A 19740-nucleotide genomic window follows, 5' to 3' on the forward strand; every position below is an offset into this window, starting at 1 on the left:
ACATGGGACATTCTCAAAGATAGACCACATGATAGGATACAAGTTCAAGAATATTGAAATCATATCAAACATCTTCTCAGATCACAATGGCATGAAACTAGAAATCAATTGCAACAAGAACATGCAAAGACATTTGAACACATGGAGGCTAAATAGCATGTTATTGAACAATGAATGGGTTACTGAGGAGATCAAGGAAGAAATTAAAAACTTCCTGGAAACCAATGAAAATGAAAACACAACAACACAAAATCTATGGGATGCAGCAAAAGCAGTTCTGAGGGGGAAATTCATAGCACTATTGGCCTACTTCAAGAAACTAGAAAAATTTCTAATAGACTATCTAACATCACAACTTAAAGAACTAGGAAGCAAACAAAAAGAAAACTCCAGAGCAAGTAGAAGGAAGGAAATAGTAAATATCAGAGCAGAAATAAATGACATGGAGACCAAAAAAACAATTCAAAGAATCAATGAAACAAAGAGCTGGTTCTTTGAAAAGATAAACAAGATTGATGGACCCTTAGCTAGACTCACCAAGAAACAAAGAGAGAGAACCCAAATACACTAAATGAGAAATTAGATTGTGCGGGTGGCGACCACTCGATGTGTCCCTTTCACATCGATGTTTCTCTCTCTCTCTCTCTCTTCCTCTCTCTCCCTTTCACTCTACCTGAAAAAAAAAATGGAAAAATGTCCTCGGGTGAGGATGATAAAAAAAAAAGAAAAGAAATTAGAGAGGAGAAATAACAGCTGACACCAAAGAAATACAAAAGTTCACTAACAACTACTATGAACAATTATATGGCAACAAATTTGACAATCTAAGCGAAATGGACAAATTTTTAGAAACACACAGTCTCCAAAAACTGGACCTGGAAGAGATAGGAAGCTTGAACAGACCAACAACAGAAGAAATTGAAGATGTAATCAAAACTCTCCCAGCAAACAAAAGCCCAGGCCCAGATGGCTTCACGGGGGAGTTTTACCTAACATTCAAAAAGGAACTAACACCCATTCTCCTCAAAGTATTTCAAAAAATTCAAGAAGAAGGAAGACTTCCAAACTTATTTTATGAGACCAGCATTATTCTAATTCCAAAACGAGAAAAGACACTACAAAGAAAGAAAACTACAGGCCAATATCCCCGATGAACAGAGATGCCAAAATCCTGAAAAAAAATACTAGCAAGTCGGATCCAGCAATACATCAAAAAAACTATTCACCATGACCAAGCGGGATTCATCCGAGGGATGCAAGGCTGGTAAAATATTCGCAAATCAATAAATATGATACACCACATGAACAAAATGAAGAATAAAAATTACATGATCATATCAATAGTGCTGAAAATGCATTTGACAAAATCCAGCATCCATTTCTGATAAAAACGCTCAGCAATCTGGGAATAGAGGGATCATATCTTGACATAATAAAGGCCATATATGAAAGACCTACAGCCAACATCATACTCAATGGGTAGAAAGAAAAAGCATTTCCCTTAAGAACAGGAACAAGACAAGGATGTCCACTTTTGCCACTCTTATTTAACATAGTACTGGAAGTCTTGGCCACAGCAATCAGACATGAAAAAATAAAAGAGATCCAAACTAGAAAGGAGGAAATGAAACTGTCATTATTTGCAGATGACATAATATTATACATAGAAAACCCTAAAGACTCCATCAAAAATCTACTAGACTTAATAAATGAATTTGGCAAAGTAGCAGATACAAAATTAACGTCAAGAAATCGACGGCATTCTTATACACCAATGATGAACTCACAGAAAGAGAAACTGAAAAAACAAACCCATTTACCATCGTGGCAAAAAAATTAAGATACCTAGGAATAAACTTAACCAATGAAGTAAAGGACCTATTTGCAGAAAACTACAGGACATTGAAAAAAGAAATAGAGCAAGATATAAAAAAGTGGAAGCACATACTTTGTTCATAGATTGGAAGAATTAACGTCATTAAAATGTCCATATTACCCAAAGCAATCTATAGATTCAATGCAATCCCCATCAAAATACCAATGACATATTTCACAGAACTAGAACAAATACCTCAAAAGTTCATATGGAACCAAAAAAGACCTCGAAGAGCCACAGCAATCTTGAAAAAGAAGGACAAAGTAGGTGGGATCACAATACCAGATATCAGGTAATACTACAAAGCTACTATAATCAAAGCAGCCTGGTACTGGCACAAAAGCAGACATATAGACCAGTGGAACAGAACAGAGAACCCAGAAATGGACCCAAGACATTATGCTCAATTAATATTTGACAAAGGAGGCAAGAGCATACAATGGAGTAAAGACAGCTTCTCTAATAAATGGTGTTGGGAAAATTGGACAGCTACATGCAAAAAAATGAAACTAGACCATCAACTTACACCATACACAAAATAAACTCAAAATAGATAAAAGACTTCAGTGTGTCCTGTGAATCCATAAATATCCTAGAAGAAAATGTAGGCAACAAAATTCCACATATCATACGCAACAGAATTTTTACTGATACATCACCTAAGGCAACAGAAACCAAAGAAAATATGAACACATGGCACTACATCAAACTCAAAAGCTTCTGCACAGCAATAGATACAATCATCAAAAAGGAAAGGCTACACACTGTATGGGAGAGCATAATTGCCAATGATATATCAGATAAGGGGTTAATTTCCAATATATAGAGAGTGCTCATACAACTCAACAAAAGGAAGACAAAGAACCCAATTAAAAAATGGGCAGAGGAGCTGAATAGACGCCTCTCCAAACAGGATATACAAATGGCCAAGAGACATATGAAGAAATGCTCAACATCATTAATCATCAGAGAGATGCAAGTTAAAACAACAAATGAGGTATCACCTCACACCTGTCAGAATGGCCACCATCAACAAATCATCAAACAAGTGTTGGCGAGGGTGTGGAGAAAAGGGGACTCTAGTACACTGCTGGTGGGAATGGAGACTGGTACAGCCACTATGGAAAACACTATGATGTTATGTCAAAAAATTAAAAATTGAATTGCCATTTGACCCAGTGATCCCACTTCTAGGAATATACCCTTAGAAGTCTGAAACACCAATCAGAAAGAATATATGTACCCCATGTTCATAACAGCACTATTTACAATATCTAAGATCTGGAAATAGCCCACGTGTCAGTAGACAAATGGATAAAGAAGCGGTGGTACATGTACATAATGGAGTACTATGCAGCTATAAGAAAGAAAGACCTCTTGTCCTTTGAGATGACATGGAGACACCTGGAAAGTATCCTAAGTGAAATAAGCAAAGCAGAAAAAGACAAATACCACATAATCTCACTTATTTGTGGAATATAATGAATGTAACAGTTTGAGGAATAGGGTAGACCCAGAAACATGGAAGTAGGGTACAGACTGACAACACTCAGAAGAATGGGTGGTGGGGGAGGGAAGAGATAAACCACAGAACTTATATGCATGTACACATAACCAATGGACATGGACAACAAAGCCGGGGGCCGGGCGGTGGGGATGGGGATGAGGGTGTCAATGGGGTAAAAAAAGGAGAAACATCTGTAACAACAAAAAAGAATATATAAACAAAAGATAATATAAAATTATCTCTCTAAGAACAGATATCTGGGGCACTTTCCTGCTCAAGAAACAAAAAACTGGTGAGAACAATAGTCAGAATAAACAATATTGGCCAAAAATTTAAAAATATAAACATATTTTAACAGTCCCTTTTGCCAATGTCAAGTGCCAACTGGTTGATAACTCCACGTATTTTCAGTAATAGAGCTTCTAATTTACTGGTAAAAAATGAAAAATCAGGAGAATATACCCTGCTTTCAAATCACAGAAATAGGTAATATAAAAATGGTTTTGAATGAGTATAGATTGCAGAGAGAATTAATATTTACTTGCCCAACAAATACTTATTATGTTTGAGTAGGCAAAAAAATATCAAACCTGAATAAAGAAAAATAAATAAATAAAAATAAAACTGTTTTTGTAGTTTGCATTGCAATAGTTAGTCGATGACTGCAAGTTAAATCGAGGGTATTATTCTCAATAACAACTCTTCCATTTTATTTCTCAGTACAGTTGTGAGTTATTGAAGTTCACTAATCTTTTATGCCACTTACTGTCAACCAAAATAATATTGTTAATGGGTTTGATGCCACAGTATTAAAGGCTGTAATGTAATATTCTTATTAACTGACAGTGACCATATAAGATATTCACAGGTGAGCAGATTTTAAATAAAAAGGAATGAAATGTGCTAAGACCAGAACTCCTTTACAGGTATGACGGACTTTCTATTTGTTTGTTTTTTGTTTTGGTAGTTCAAAAGGTACTTCAAAGTCTTTCTTTGACTCAGTTTTGGAGGGATTACGTCTCATTTGTCCACTTGAGAAAAAGAAGAATAAAGAGTGCACAAAACATTCGGTGGCCTTTTGAACAATTTTTGGGAATCTACAGTATTTTGCTAGAAAGGAAGGAGATGCTTGATATGAGATGGACTTTCAGCTCATTTCTAATACAGATATTTTGGTTGTTGTTGACCTTCACAGGTACACCGAGGAGTTAAAGGATTTGTCCGAGACCTTCAAGGTAACCCAATTGCCAACGCAACCATTTCAGTGGAAGGAATAGACCACGATGTTACATCCGGTGGGTGTTGTTCTCTGCTAGGATCTGAGGCCCTAATGTTATACACAGGAGCAATATTATCACAGTTATAATTCTTATGCTGTTCTAAGCAAAACAATTAAATGCCCCATCTCTCTTCACTGTCTCTCTCCCAGCTTTGATCTAGTTAAATTCTCATTATGGAAGCAGTTCAGTCTGTCAGTCAGGATGGCAGCTGCGTTTAGAACTTGGGATACAGCAGGTGGCGCCCTTTCCTCAGGTATCCAGAGCTGTGAGGCGGTGCCGCCCCTGGAGATTCCGTGTCCTTGAGGTCCAGGAAAATGAACTCGCTAGTGTTGAAATACTTGTCTTTCTGATTTCTCTTGAGAAGAGGTGCTAACAAGCTGTTCATTGGAGGACCTCAGGAGGGAATGAAAAGAGTAGGAAAAAGATAACTGCCAGCATCTTGTGTGTCTAGGATTTCTCATACGTTTCTTCATTTAATCCCTGTAATAAATCCAGATTTATTCAAGGTTAAACACAGTGTTACAGGATTGCGGTTGATGTTAGTTGTTTTGTTATTTAAACCACATTTCAATTTTCCCAGTTTGGACAAAATGATGTATTTTCCTGGCAAACTGACTTATTCCTGTGAATGAACATCTGTCTGTTCCTTTTAGTTTAACTGTCATTTGTTAGGATCTTTTCAACAACCAAATTAATATCTTTTTCATTATAAGCTCTTTACATATTTCAAGGCCTTATAATTAATTTTTATCTTATTTCCCAAACCACTTTCTTAACCTCCACGTTTATAACTTGTATTTTTAATATCCTTATTATTTATTCTCTCAAACTTCATTTATTCATTTAAATATATATATATATAGTTTTTTTTCTTATTGATTATTTCTTTAGAGAGAGAAAGGGAGAGGGAGAGAGATAGAAATATTGATGAGAGAGGATATTGACTGGCTGCCCTCTACATGCCCCCTACTGGGGATTTGGCCCACAACCTGGGCATGTGCCCTGACAGGGAATCAAACTGGCGACCTCTTGGAGTTTGGGTTGACGCTCAACCACTGAGCCACACCGGCTGGGCTATTCATTTATTAAACAAATACTTATCAACAACCCTCTAAGTGCCAGCACACTTTTCCAAACTTATACCTGAATCTGTGCTAAGATGTTGCCCCCTTAGCCCTTTAGGAAGTAGGCTTTTGTAGGCGGCGCCCAGGGGTTGATGCCCTCTGGCCCCAGGAAACCTCTGCTGTCTGTTAACCCTAGTGCACCTTACCAATCTTAGTTTCTCTGCATTCTGTGATGTGAAACGTTTAGTGAAATCTAACTTAGGGAATAAACATATGTAGAAAGGAATAAACATTAAGGGTGGGTTTGGGGACACTCCAGCTATTTGACGGCAGGGCAATAAGAAAGAATGAGCAATGGAGTCCAAGGTGGAGAGAAACCTCGGGGCGCCATCCTGGAAGCCTGGAAGTGTTTCGGGAAAGGAGGAGTGCCAAAAAGTGTCAAGGAAGAAGAACCTTGTGAATGAACCAGTGTGGAGAAGCTCCACGAAATCTGTTTCGGTCGGGTGGTGACAGCCCGACTGGGGAGGTCCAAGAGGGGTAAGAGACCTTGGAGATGGGGAGTGCTGACAAGCCTTCTCAGGAATTTCGCTGTGAAGCAAAGGAGATAAATGAGGCTCCAGCTGCAAGGAGATGTGGAGTCTAGAGGAGGATTGGAAGAGATGGGGGTGGGGACTTCTGACTTGTTTGTTTTTGATTGTTTCAGTTTTCACAGTGAAGTCAGATGTAAAGCTTGGGCTGAGAGGGAGGAAGAAGAGGGTGTCTGAGGGTGTTAGGAAACAGGAAGAAGTGTCAACTGTTCCTCCAGACCTTGTTGCTCAAAGTTTGGCCCCCTACCAGCAGCTGAATAGAGCATCACCCTGGAGCTGGTTAGAATTGCAGAATCTGAGGCCTCACCCCTGAGCTAGTGAATTAGAATTTGCATCTCGACAAGTTTCTCAGTAATCTGCACTGATCTAGGAAGTTCGTAGAGTGAAATACTAGTGAGGGAGGGGCTAGCAGGAAGGCAGGGCAGCCCCACGACCTATGTAAGGCTGTGGGAGACAGATCCCCATGGGTGTGTGCTTTCTCTAGCTCCTTTCAGCCCCATGGGGGAGGCATAGAGTAGAGAGGTGGAAGTTAACCAGGGCTGGTGGTTTGCCAGGCATGTATCACCAGGCGGGAAAAGCAAATGAGTTGAAGTCATATGCGTAAGACTATTTACAGTGGTGGGTCGTGGAAGCTAATCTAGGTTAGGAAGGAACTCCAGATATATGGAGAGGAGAGAGTGAGAAACATAACTCTGCTTAAGAATTCTCTGGAGAACTTGATGAAAATATAGTTCCTAGAAGGCAATCTGACATATTTTGAATATTTAGAAATCGAAATGTCTAACAAGTGCCTCAGGGATTTTGGTGAGACTGTCTTTGGGCCACAATGTGATACACTGATCTAGACTCTTAGACCATTAGGTCTTCACCCAGCAAGATACATGGCAAGAATTGAAATGATGCTCTGACCCCACCACTTGTGGACTGTGTATATATTTTTATTTGTGTTATTCTGATGTGATTATGAAGTGTTATTATCTTAGGAACTTTATAGACAATTTAACATTCATAGCTGTAAAATTGCTATGGGAACTGATGCCCTCTAGAGGTTTTCACTCTCTTTCTTTAGTTAAATTTTATTACATTCCATTAACATCTACTTAAAAAATGGGGATAAAGGGAAGCAGACAAAATGAGGAGACAAAGAATCATGTCCCTAATGAAAGAAAAGAACAAAACTCCAGGAAAAGAATTAAACAAAATGGAGATAAGCAATAAATCAGATAATGCAGAGTTCAAAACACAGGTTATAACGTTGCTCAAGGAACTTGGTGAGACATTCAGGGAACTTAGTGAGACCTTCAAGGAACTTAAGCAGACTTCCAAGGAACTTAGTGAGAACATCAACAATATAAAACAGGACCAGTTAGAAATGAAGGATGCACTAATTGAAATAAAGAATAATTTACAGGGAATCAATAATAGAGTAGGTAAAGCCAAGAAGTAAAGCATCGATTTGGAATATAAGGAAGCAAAAAATACCCAATCAGAACAGCAAAAAGAAAAAAGAATCCAAAAAATGAGGATAGTGTAAGGAGCCTCTGGGACAACATCAAGTGTGCCAACATTCGCATCATAGGGGTGCCAGAAGGAGAAGAGTGAGAATAAGAAATTGGAAACCTATTTGAAACAATAATGACAGAAAACTTCCCTAACTTGGCGAAGGAAACACACAAGTCCAGGAAGCACAGAGAGTCCAAACAAGATGAACCCAAAGAGGACCACATCAAGACACATCATCATCAAAATGCCAAAGGTTAAATACAAAGAGAGAATCTTAAAAGCAGCAAGAGAAAAGCAGTTTGTTACCTACAAAGGAGCTCCCATAAGACTGTCAGCTGATTTCTCAAAAGAAACTTTGCAAGCCAGAAAGGAATGGCAAGAGATATTCAAGGTGATGAAAGCAAGGACCTATAACCAAGACTACTCTATCCTGCAAAGCAATCATTTAGTTTTTATTTTCTATTTTTTTTTTATTAATTTAATTATTTTTGTTACAGATATTTCTCCTTTTCCCCCCACTGATTCCCCCCTCCTCCTCCCTCCCCTCACTGTCCCCAGCTTTGTTGTCCATGTCCATTGTTCATGCATACATGCATATAACTTTTGTGATTTATCTCTCCCCCACCACCTCCTCTTCTGGGGATTGTCAGTCTGGACCCCACCTCCACATCTCTGGGACTATCCCATTCCTCAGACTGTTATGTTTATTATATTCCACAAATAAGTGAGATCATATGATACTTGTCTTTCTCAGTTTGGCTTGTTTTGCTTAGGATGACACTTTCCAGGTCCCTCCATGTAGTCTCAAAGGATAAGAGATCTTTTCTTTCTTATAGCTGCATAGTACTCCATTGTGTATATGTACCACAGCTTTTTGATCCATTTGTCTACTGATGGACATTTGGGTTGTTTCCCGATCTTAGCTATTGTAAATAGTACTGCTATGAACATGGGGGTACATACACTCTTTCTGATTGGTATTTCAGGTTTCTTAGGGTATATTCCTAGAAGTGGGATCACTGGGTCAAATGGCAGTTCAATTTTTAATTTTTTGAGGTAACACCATATTGTTTTACATAGTGGCTGCACCAGTCTGCATTCCCACCAGCAGTGTACTAGAGTCCCCTTTTCTCCACACCCTCTCCAACACTTGTTGTTTGATGATTTGTTGATGGCGGCCATTCTGACAGGTGTGAGGTGATACCTCATCAAAGCAATCATTTAGAATCGATAGACATATCAAGAGTTTCCTAGATAAGAAAAAGCTAAAGGAGTTCATCACCACCAAACCAGTATTATATGAAATGTTGTAGGGTCTTCTTGAAGGAGAATAAGAACAAAAATATGAACAATAAAATGACAATTAATACATATCTATCAACTATTGACTCTACAAACAAAATGAGCAAGCAGAGCAGAAACAGATTTATAGATACTGAGAACTTTTTGTTGCTTGCTAGATGGGTGGGGGCTGGGGGGATGGGTGAAGCATGAAGGAATTAAGAAGTACAAATTGGGCCCTGGACCGTTTGGCTCAGCAGTTAGAGAGTTGGCCTGCAGTCCGGAGAGACCTGGGTTTGGTTCCCGCTAAGGGCACATACCTCAGTTGCAGTTTGTCCCCAGCCCTGGATGGTTGTGTGGGTGGCAGCCACTCTATGTGTCCCTTTCACATTGATGTTTCTCTCTCTCTCTCTTCCTCTCTCTCCCTCCGACTCTATCTGAACAAAAAATGGAAAAATGTCCTCGGGTGAGGATTAAAAAAAAAAAAAAAAGTACAAATTGGTTGTTAGACTGCTGAACCTCAAAGGGAAGGAGGAGGGAGGGCTGGATGAGATAAAGCAAAGCACTTCTATGCATATATGCATAACCAATGGACACCAACGATAGTGTGGGGAAGGCTGGCGGGGGATGGGATTGGGGAGGAGGGGGTCAATGGGGGGGAAAGGGAGGACATCTGTAATACATTAAACAATCAAGATGAGTTTAAAAAAATGGGGATAAAAAGGTTGAACTGAGGTATAGTGGGCATTCCTTAGTTGGCATAACTATGCATTTCACATGAGTGCCTTGTGATGTGACATTTTGTTTCTTTACAGCAAAGGATGGTGATTACTGGAGGCTGCTTGTTCCTGGAAACTATAAACTTACAGCCTCGGCTCCAGGCTATCTGGCGATAACAAAGAAAGTAGCTGTTCCTTACAGCCCTGCTGTTGGAGTAAGTAATCACACTAACAGCTAAGGTTTATTAAGCACTTCTGTGCGCTAGGCACACTTAAGTGACTTTTCTTCACTCTTCATAATAACATTATAAGCTGGATACTGTTAGTATCCCCATTTAACAGATAAGAAAAGTGAGTCCTAGCAAAGTTAACTTAACCAAGGACTTATTGGTTGGTTTAATACCACTCAGTATGAAGCTCTGTTATTATTTCTCAGTCATTTTGACAAGATCTATAAAAAATTGAATGAAACCTAACAAAATTAAACTTTTTTGCCGCATTGATTTCAATTTAAATGAGATTCTGTTCCATTTATCATTTTATTTTATTGTTTTTTTAATTAATTTATTTTTGTTACAGATGTTTCTCCTTTTTCCCCTATTGACACCCTCCTCCTCATCCCCCCCCATCCTTAGCTTTGTTGTCTATGTCCTTCGGTTATGCGTACATACATATAAGTTCTGTGGTTTATCTCTTCCCTCTCCTCCCATTCCCTCTTCTGCATCTGTTGTTTTATCTCTAGTACCTAGTACAATACTTTGTGGTCAGTGAATATTTGGAAAACTATATTATGCCTGCAAGATAATTTTAGGCATTAACTAAACATTTATTAAGCACATACTATGAGTAGGACCCTCTACTATCAAAAACTAGATTAAAGCAGATACCATTTATTTTGTTAGGAAGGTGACGATGATTGGACTAAATCTTTTCTTGGAGCAGGATTTACCTTTGTATTCCATTACCAACACCATGGCGTGGCTTACAGGATTTCTAATCAAAAGACTTACTTGAAAATAATTTATTTGACTTTTGTTTATGTTTTTGGAGTATCAATGCTTGGGTTTTGTAAACAAATATCTTGAGTTTTTAATGGTGCTTTGGTTTTGATTGTGTGTGTAAGTATACTTAGCTGTATATGTATTAAAATCAGGAGGGAAATTTGGGCAAATGAAATCTGGAAAAATGTAGCCCCAGAAACAGGTTGTGAAAGTTTTAGTTATTTCAATCCTTAACCTTTCTAGCATGTGCTACTTTAGAGGGAGTGAGTGTCACCACTTTCCTCAGTGACCAGGGGCTTAAGTGGCCACATTAAGGAACTCTTGGTTCTGTCTGCAACGGGGCACAGATCCCTAGAGGGCCAGAGGAGGACCGGGTTGTGGGCAGCATACTCTGAATATCCTTTATGCAGAAGTGTATGGATTCTCCATGGACCTGATGAGGATGCCTAGTTCCCAAGGAGAGTTGAGTTCCTGGGCCATGGGCTTATGTGGTAGTTTGGGGTGTATGTGCTTCTATCAGTTTCTTTAGCAGATTCAGGATTCTGGAAAGCAGGTGCTTATGGTTTGAGATGCCAGGGCATCAAACTACGTATTCCCCAACTATCAGGAGAAAAGTCAAGTTTGACAGGGGAAGCTCACTGAATATTCGAAGGCAGAAAATTAATTATAAACTACATCTTTTTACTGGCTTTACTCAAGTCTTTGCTAAAGACTGCCTTTATGTAATCTGCTTTAAATAATCTGCTTTTAAATAATTCCACAAAGTTGTTAGATCAAAGCATATTTAAAACATAATGGCTTTTGACTGTTTTCTTTTTTCCCCCCTGAAAGTATCTTTTGTTATGAGATTTGTTTAAGGGTATATTTTAATTCAAGTGGCTAGACTGAGTTTATCCTAAAGGCTCTGAGATGACTCTTTTTTTTCTTTTATTTCAGCTTTGATAACAGTATATTACTGATTTTCTTTTTCAGGTTGATTTTGAACTGGAGTCATTTTCTGAAAGGAAAGAAGAGGAAAAGGAAGAGTTAATGGAATGGTGGAAAATGATGTCAGAAACCTTAAATTTTTAAAAAGGGTCTAATTAGCTGCTTTTGTTCTGTCTATATAATGTAGTCTGATGTAATGTGGCTGTTTTCTTTTAGATTTTGTGCAGTTAATATTTAACACTGACTTATTTTTTAATCATTTAAATATTAATAGACATTACTTAAAATAAATAATTAGACTCTTAGGTAAAAATACAGTGGCTTGGTCTATTTCCTCTTATATAACATTCTTTTTCCTACATACATTACACAAAGGATTGTAGAACAGATTTCCATGATCTGGCCACCTTAGACTTAAATGCAATGTTCCTTGTGTTATTTACAATGCAGAACTTTTTGAGTCATTCCAGCTTTTAAAATTTAATGAAATCCTTTTAATGTAATTGGTGACAGTGTCACAGAATGAATGCCATCAGAAAGGTCAAAAGCTACAGCTTGGAGTTGTGAGCACTACATTGAAAGACCTAAATAGTTCACTATAAATTGTCATTTGTCTCTTGTGCTGACTAGCTATATAAGCATGATCTTGTTAATGCATTTTTTGATGGGAAGAAAATGTAAGTGTTCAGCAAGAGGTTTTCTGCAGGGAATGGAAATGGACTTCTTGCTTGTACATGTAGGGACTATACTACTATATTATTCAGCCTGTTAACACTGCTTTGAAGTTTAAGGTTTTCTCTTGGTTGTAGATTGGCCCAGAATTGCATTCTAAATGAATAAAGGTTAAAAAAAATATCCCCATGGTCTGTACTTTAATTCTCTGATGATTTTGGCCTAGAGTTGTGGTCTCGTGATAAAAAAAAAAAGTATTCCCTTGCGAGTGGCCTGTCAGACATCCACCCTCTGCAGTTTTATTATTTTAATTTATTTATTTATTTGGTTACATGCCCCTAGCAGGAACCGAACCCAGGACTCTCTGGTCCACAGGCCGATGCTCCAACTGCTGAGCCAAACCGGCCAGGGCTGCCCTCGGCAGCTGTAAATGCAGTGACTGGCCACTGTGTGCCAACACAGCGCAAGCTCCGAGTATATAATTGCAGTGGACAAAGGTTCTGATTACTTGGAGCTTATGGATCAGCTGTGGCCACAGACTTTAAATATACAAGTACATATGACTATGTAATTATGAACCGTGATGAGTAAAATGACTGGAAAGAATAGTGTGTGGAGAAAGGCAATGTCAGAGCAACTTCAGTTGGACTGGATGAGGTGGCTCAGGGATGGCCTTGGAATGCATACAAGCCCAGACCTAAAATATGGATAGGTGTGAGCAGTACAGAGAGACTGAGTGTTGGGGTGTTCTGTGCGTGTGTGTGTGTGTGTATGTTGGTATGGTTGATGAATGTTTCAGGTACAGGATTTAAAAAATAAATAGTGTTACTGTTTTAATAATAGACTCCCAAATATATAATGGCTGAAGCACAATAGAAGTGTAGTTCTTACTCAGGTACCTGTACTGAGCAGAAGACAGAAGGATGAGATGGCTTTTCTCTGCAGTCATCCTGGGGCCCATTCTGACAAAAGATGAGCAAACTTCTGCATGTGGCCGTCAAAGTTGCGTGCTGGTCATCTCCACTGCAGACAACGGGGAAGAGGAAAGAACGTGGAGGAGCATGTGGGGGATGCCCTTAGGGGCTAGGCCAGGAAGTGGTATATTTGCTGCTCACATCACATTGCCTGGAATTGTATTCCCTGGCCACAGTAACTGCAATGGAGTCTGGGAAATGTAGTTCAGCAGCACACCAAGGTGGGTGGGGAGAATGTTGCCTTTGGTGAGCATCTAACAGTCTACTCCGGATGAGCCATATCATCCCGTCTAATTTAAGTTGCTCAGTCTCTAGATAGAAGGAAGAGCTGGTGCAAAGGCAATGTGATGGGAAAACACATGGCTTCCTGAAGGCTAACAGAAGGACAGAAGGACTGAGGCAGAGAGATGAGGGAGATGGGGAGTAAAGGCCGGGAAAGTGGACAGGGACAAAATCCTGCAGCATCTTCTGGACCAGAACTGAGAACTGAGGATTTTTTTTTTTATTTCCATTTACATTTTATTGTATTTTATTTTTTTAACATTTACTTCTTTTTATTAATTAATTTTTGTTACAGATGTTTCTCCTTTTCCCCCCACTGATTCCCCCCTCCCCCTCCCTCCCTGCCCTGTCCCCAGCTTTGTTGTCCTTATCCATTGTTCCTGCATTCATGCATATAAGTTCTGTGGTTTATCTCTCTCCCACCACCCCCTCTTCTGGGGATTGTTAGTCTGTATGCCACTTCCACGTCTCTGGGACTACCCCATTCCTCAGACTGTTATGTTCATTATATTCCACAAATAAGTGAGATCATATGATACTTGTCTTTCTGTTTGGCTTGTTTCACTTAGGATGATACTTTCCATGTCCCTCCATGTCATCTCAAAGAATCAGAGATCTTTTTTACAGCTGCGTAGTACTCCATTGTGTATATGTACCACAGCTTTTTGATCCATTCGTCTACTGATGGACACTTGGGCTGTTTCTAGATCTTAGCTATTGTAAATAGTGCTGCTACAAACATGGGGGTACATATATTCTTTCTGATTGGTGTTTCAGGCTTCTTAGGGTATATTCCTAGAAGTGGGATCACTGGGTCAAATGGTAGTTCAATTTTTCATTTTTTGAGGTCACACCATATTGTTTTCCATAGTGGCTGCACCAGTCTGCATTCCCACCAGCAGTGTACTAGAGTCCCCTTTTCTCCACACCCTTACCAGCACTTGTTGTTTGATGATTGTTGATGGCGGCCATTCTGACAGGTGTGAGGTGATACCTCATTGTTGTTTTAATTTGCATCTCTCTGATGATTTGTGATGTTGAGCATTTCTTCATATCTCTCTTAGCCATTTGTATGTCCTGTTTGGAGAGGTGTCTATTTAGTTCCTCTGCCCATTTTTTAATTGGGTTCTTTGTCTTCCCTTTGTGGAGTTGTATGACCACTCTATATATATTGGAAATTAACCTCTTATCAGATATATCATTGGCAATTATGCTCTCCCATACAGTGGGTAGCCTTTCCGTTTTGATGATTGTATCTATTGCTGTGCAGAAGCTTTTGAGTTTGATGTAGTCCCATGTGTTCATTTTTTCCTTTGTTTCTATTGCTTAGGTGATGTATCAGTGAAAATTCTGCTGCGTATGATGTCTGAAATTTTTTTGCCTAAAGTTTCTTCTAGGATTTTTATGGATTCATGAGTCACATTTAAGTCTTTTATTCATTTTGAGTTTATTCTTGTGTAGGGTGTAAGTTGATGGTCTAGTTTCATTTTTCTGCATGTAGCTGTCCAATTTTCCCAACACCATTTATTAAAGAGGCTGTCCTGCCCTGGCCGGTTTTGCTTAGCGGTTAGAGCGTTGGCCTGCAGTCCCAAGAGACCCGGGTTCGGTTTCCGCTAAGGGCATGTACCTCGGTTGCAGTTTGTCCCCGGCCCTGGTTGGTCGTGCGGGTGGCAGCCACTCGATGTGTCCCTTTCACATCGATGTTTCTCTCTTTCTCTCTCCCCCTTCCACTCTACCTGAACAAAAAATAGAAAAATGTCCTCAGGTGAGGATAAAAAAAAAAGAGGCTGTCCTTACTCCACTGTATGCTTTTGCCATCTTTGTCAAATATTAATTGAACATAATGTCTTGGGTCCATTTCTGGGTTCTCTGTTCTGTTCCACTGGTCTATATGCCTGTTCTTGTGCCAGTACCAGGCTGCTTTGTAGTATAACCTGAAATCTGGTAATGTGATCGCTCCAACTTTGTTCTTCTTTTTCAAGATTGCTGTGGCTATTCGAGGTTTTTTTTGGTTCCATATGAACTTTTGAAGTACTTGTTCTAATTCTGTGAAGTATGCCGTTGGTATTTTGATGGGGATTGCACTGAATCTATAGATTGCTTTGGGTAGTATGGACATTTTAATTATGTTAATTCTTCCCATCCATGAACAGGGTATGTGCTTCCACTTTTTTATATCTCCTCTATTTCTTTTTTCAATGACCTGTAGTTTTCTGAAAATAGGTCCTTTATTTCTTTGGTTAAGTTTATTCCTAGGTATCGTAATTTTTTTGCTGTAGTGGTAAATGGGATTGTTTTCTTAGTTTCTCTTTCTGTGAGTTCATCATTTGTGTGTAAGAGTGCCATCGATTTCTTGATGTTAATTTTGTATCCTGCTACTTTGCCAAATTCATTTATTAAGTCTAGTAGATTTTTGATGGAGTCTTTGCGTTTTCTACGTATAGTATCGTGTCATCTGCAAATAATGACAGTTTCACTTCCTCCTTTCCAATTTGGATCCCTTTTATTTTTTCTTCCTGTGTTATTGCTGTGGCTAAGACTTCGAGTACTATGTTAAATAAGAGTGGTGAAAGTGGGCATCCTTGGCTTGTTCCTGTTCTTAAGGAAAATGCTTTTAGTTTCCATCCATTGAGTATGATGTTGGCTTTCATATATGGCCTTTATTATGTCTAGATATGATCCCTCTATTCCCACATTGCTGAGCCTTTTTATCAGAAATGATGCTGGATTTTCGTCATCTATTGATATGATCATGTGGTTTTTTATGTTCATTTTATTTATGTGGTGTATCACGTTTATTGATTTGCGAATATTGTACCAGCCTTGCATCCCTGGGATGAATCCCACTTGGTCATGGTGAATAATTTTTTTGGTGTATTGCTGGATCCGATTTGCTGGTATTTTGTTCAGGATTTTGGTGTCTATGTTCATCAGGGATATTGGCCTGAAGTTTTCTTTCTTTGTAGTGTCTTTTTCTGGTTTTGGAATTAGAATTATGCTGGCTTCATAAAACGAGTTTGGAAGTCTTCCTTCTTCTTGAATTTTTTGAAATAGTTTGAGGAGAATAAGTGTTAGTTCTTTTTTGAATGTTTGGTAAAACTCCCCCGTGAAGCCATCTGGGCCTGGGCTTTTGTTTGCTGGGAGAGTCTTGATTACATCTTCAATTTCTTCTGTTGTTATTGGTCTGTTCAAGTTTTCTATCTCTTCCTGGTCCAGTTTTGGGAGACTGTGTTTCTAGAAATTTGTCCATTACGCTTAGATTGTCGAATTTGTTGCCATATAATTGTTCATAGTAGTTGTTAATGATCTTTTGTATTTCTGTGTTGTCAGTTGTTACTTCTCCTCTTTCATTTCTGATTTTGTGTATTCTCTCTCTTTGTTTCTTGGTGCGTCTAGCGAAGGATCCATCAATGTTGTTTATCTTTTCGAAAAACTAGCTCTTTGTTTCATTGATCCTTTGAATTGTTTTTTTGGACTCTGTCGTTTATTTCTGCTCTGATCCTTACTATTTCCTTCCTTCTTCTTGCTCTGGGGTTTTCTTTTTGTTTGCTCTCTAGTTCTTTAAGCTGTGAGGTTAGATAGTCTATTAGAGATTTTTCTTGTTTTTTGAGGTAGGCCTGTAGTGCTATGAACTTCCCTCTCAGAACTGCTTTTGCTGCATCCCATAGATTTTGTGTTGTTGTGTGTTCATTTTCATTGGTTTCCAGGAAGTTTTTAATTTCTTCCTTGATCTTCTCGGTAACCCATTCATTGTTTAATAACATGCTGTTTAACTTCTATGTGTTCAAATGTCTTTGTATGTTCTTCTTGCAATTGATTTCTAGTTTCATGCCATTGTGATCTGAGAAGATGCTTGATATGATTTCAGTCTTCTTGAACTTGTAGAGACTTAGTTTGTGCCTTAACATGTGGTCTATCTTTGAGAATGTACCATGTGCACTTGAGAAGAATGTGAATTCTGTAGTTTTGGGGTGTAATTCTCTGTAGATATCTATTAAATCCATTTGGTCTAGTGCTTTATTTAGAGTCTCTGTTTCTTTGGTATTTTTTTTGTCTGGAGGATCTATCCAGTGATGTCAGCAGGGTGTTGAAGTCCCCTGCTATGATTGTATTGCTATCTATTTCTCCTTTGAAGTCCTCCAGAAGATTTTTGATATATTTTGGTGCTCTTATATTGGGTGCTTATATGCTTCTCAATGTTATATCTTCCTGTTGGATAGATCCTTTCAATATTATGTAGTGACCTTCTTTGTCTCTAGTTATGGCCTTCATTGTGAAATCTATTTTATCAGATATGAGTATTGCTACCCCCCCCCAGCTTTTTTTTTTCCTTTCCATTTGCTTGGAAGCTTTTTTTCCATCCCTTCACTTTCAACCTATGTGAGTCTTTTGTTGTGAGGTGGGTCTCTTGTAAGCAACATATGGATGAGGCATGCTTCCTTATCCAGCCAGCTACTCTGTGTGTTTTTATTGGAGCCCTAATCCATTTACATTTAAGGTGATAATTGATATGTACTTATTTACTGCCATTTTTGTTTAGTGTGGTTATATTGTCTTCCTATTTCTCCTGTTAATTACAGCAGTCCTTTTAACATTTCTGGCAGTGCTGGTTTGGTGCTAATGTATTCCCTTAGCCTTTTTTTTTTGTCTGGGAAGCTCTTTATTTGACCTTCTATTTTGAATGATAGCCTTGCTGGGTAGGGTAGTCTCGGATTCAGATTCTTGTTTTTCCTGACCTTGATTACCTCATGCCATTCTCTTCTGGCCTGTAGTGTTTCTGTTGAGAAGTCAGCTGAGAGAGCCTTATGGGGTTTCCTTTGTAGGTAACCTGTTGCTTCTTTCTTGCTGCTTTTAGGATTCTCTCTTTGTCTTGAATTATTTGCACTTCTATTACTATGTGTCTTGGTGTGGGCTTGTTTGGGTTCTTCTTACTTGGGGCTCTCTGTGCTTCTTGAACTTGAATACCTTCTTCCTTCACCTAATTAGGGAAGTTTTCTGTCACCATTTCTTCAAATATATTCTCTAACCCTTGGTCATTTTCTTCTTCTTCGGGGACTCCTATGATGCGAATGTTATTACGTTTCCAGTTGTCCCACAGTTCTCTTAAGCTTTTTTTCTGTTTTTTAATTATTTTTTCCTTTTGGTTTTCTGATTAGTTGATTTTTTCTACCCTATCTTCTGATTCACTGATCCGGTCCTCAGCTTCCTCTACACTGCTATTTAGACTTTCCAATGTGTTTTTTTATTTCTGATATGTCATTCTTCATTTCTTCTTGGTGGTTTTTAATTTCCAACTGGTTGATTTTCAACATTTCTATGTCTTTACTCATGGTGCTCATGTCCTTACACATGCTGTTGAGCTTTCTCAAGATCATGGCTCTGAATTTTAGTTCTGTTAACTTGCTTAACTGCACCTCATTTATCTCATCTTCGGTAGAGGTCTCTTGTTCTTTCATTTGGCTTTTGTTTCTCTCTTTCACCATTTTGGCTATCACAGTGGGCTTTGGAGTCTGCCAGATTTTTCCTGTGGGTCTTGGTGTTCTGCTGTTTGTGGCTCCCTCTCCTGGGTTTGGATAAGGTAGGGAAGACCCACTTTATTTTTTATTCATTTATTTTTTAAAGAGAAAGAAACATCGCCATGAAAGGGACACATTGAGTGGTTGCTACCCACACAACCCAACCAGGGATGGGGACAAACTGCAACCGAGGTACATGCCTTTAGTGGGAACGGAACCCCGGTCTCTCTGGACCACAGGCCGATGCGCTAATCACTGAGCCAAACCGGCCAGGGAAGGGAGGAGCCACTTTAAACACCACTGTCAAGTCTTAACTTTCCTGGTTAGAGTTGCTAGCCCAGGGAATGGTAGTTATCCTCTAGCTTTTTTTCCTAGAGGCTATTAGTAGTGGTCACCTGAAGAACCTTGGTTTCTGAGTTGACTGAAAAACTCCCTCAGGTGCTCAGTGTAAGAGGATTTCCCGAGGGTGGGGCAGCTGCTGGTTGTTAATGGGCCTCAATTAGCATTTCAATGGCCACCAGGTGGGGTTGAATCTCTGAGGGAGGGGCTTC

The 19740-nt window shown here is 39.0% G+C and overlaps 1 protein-coding gene across 2 annotated transcripts in view; it reads left to right on the forward strand.

Moving 5' to 3' along the window:
• Positions 1-12600, forward strand: part of CPE (carboxypeptidase E) — a 122719-nt gene extending 110119 nt beyond the window's left edge. For both annotated transcript variants that reach the window (XM_036240725.1, XM_036240726.1), the window contains exons 7-9: positions 4579-4678; positions 9914-10032; positions 11791-12600. In XM_036240725.1, the coding sequence (XP_036096618.1) occupies positions 4579-4678; positions 9914-10032; positions 11791-11889 (318 nt within the window). In that variant the 3' untranslated portion in view covers positions 11890-12600. The remainder of the gene's footprint in view (positions 1-4578; positions 4679-9913; positions 10033-11790) is intronic.
• Positions 12601-19740: the final 7140 nt, after the last annotated feature.

The sequence above is a fragment of the Molossus molossus genome, unplaced genomic scaffold (assembly GCF_014108415.1).
Source record: "Molossus molossus isolate mMolMol1 unplaced genomic scaffold, mMolMol1.p scaffold_m16_p_4, whole genome shotgun sequence".
NCBI lineage: Eukaryota > Metazoa > Chordata > Mammalia > Chiroptera > Molossidae > Molossus > Molossus molossus.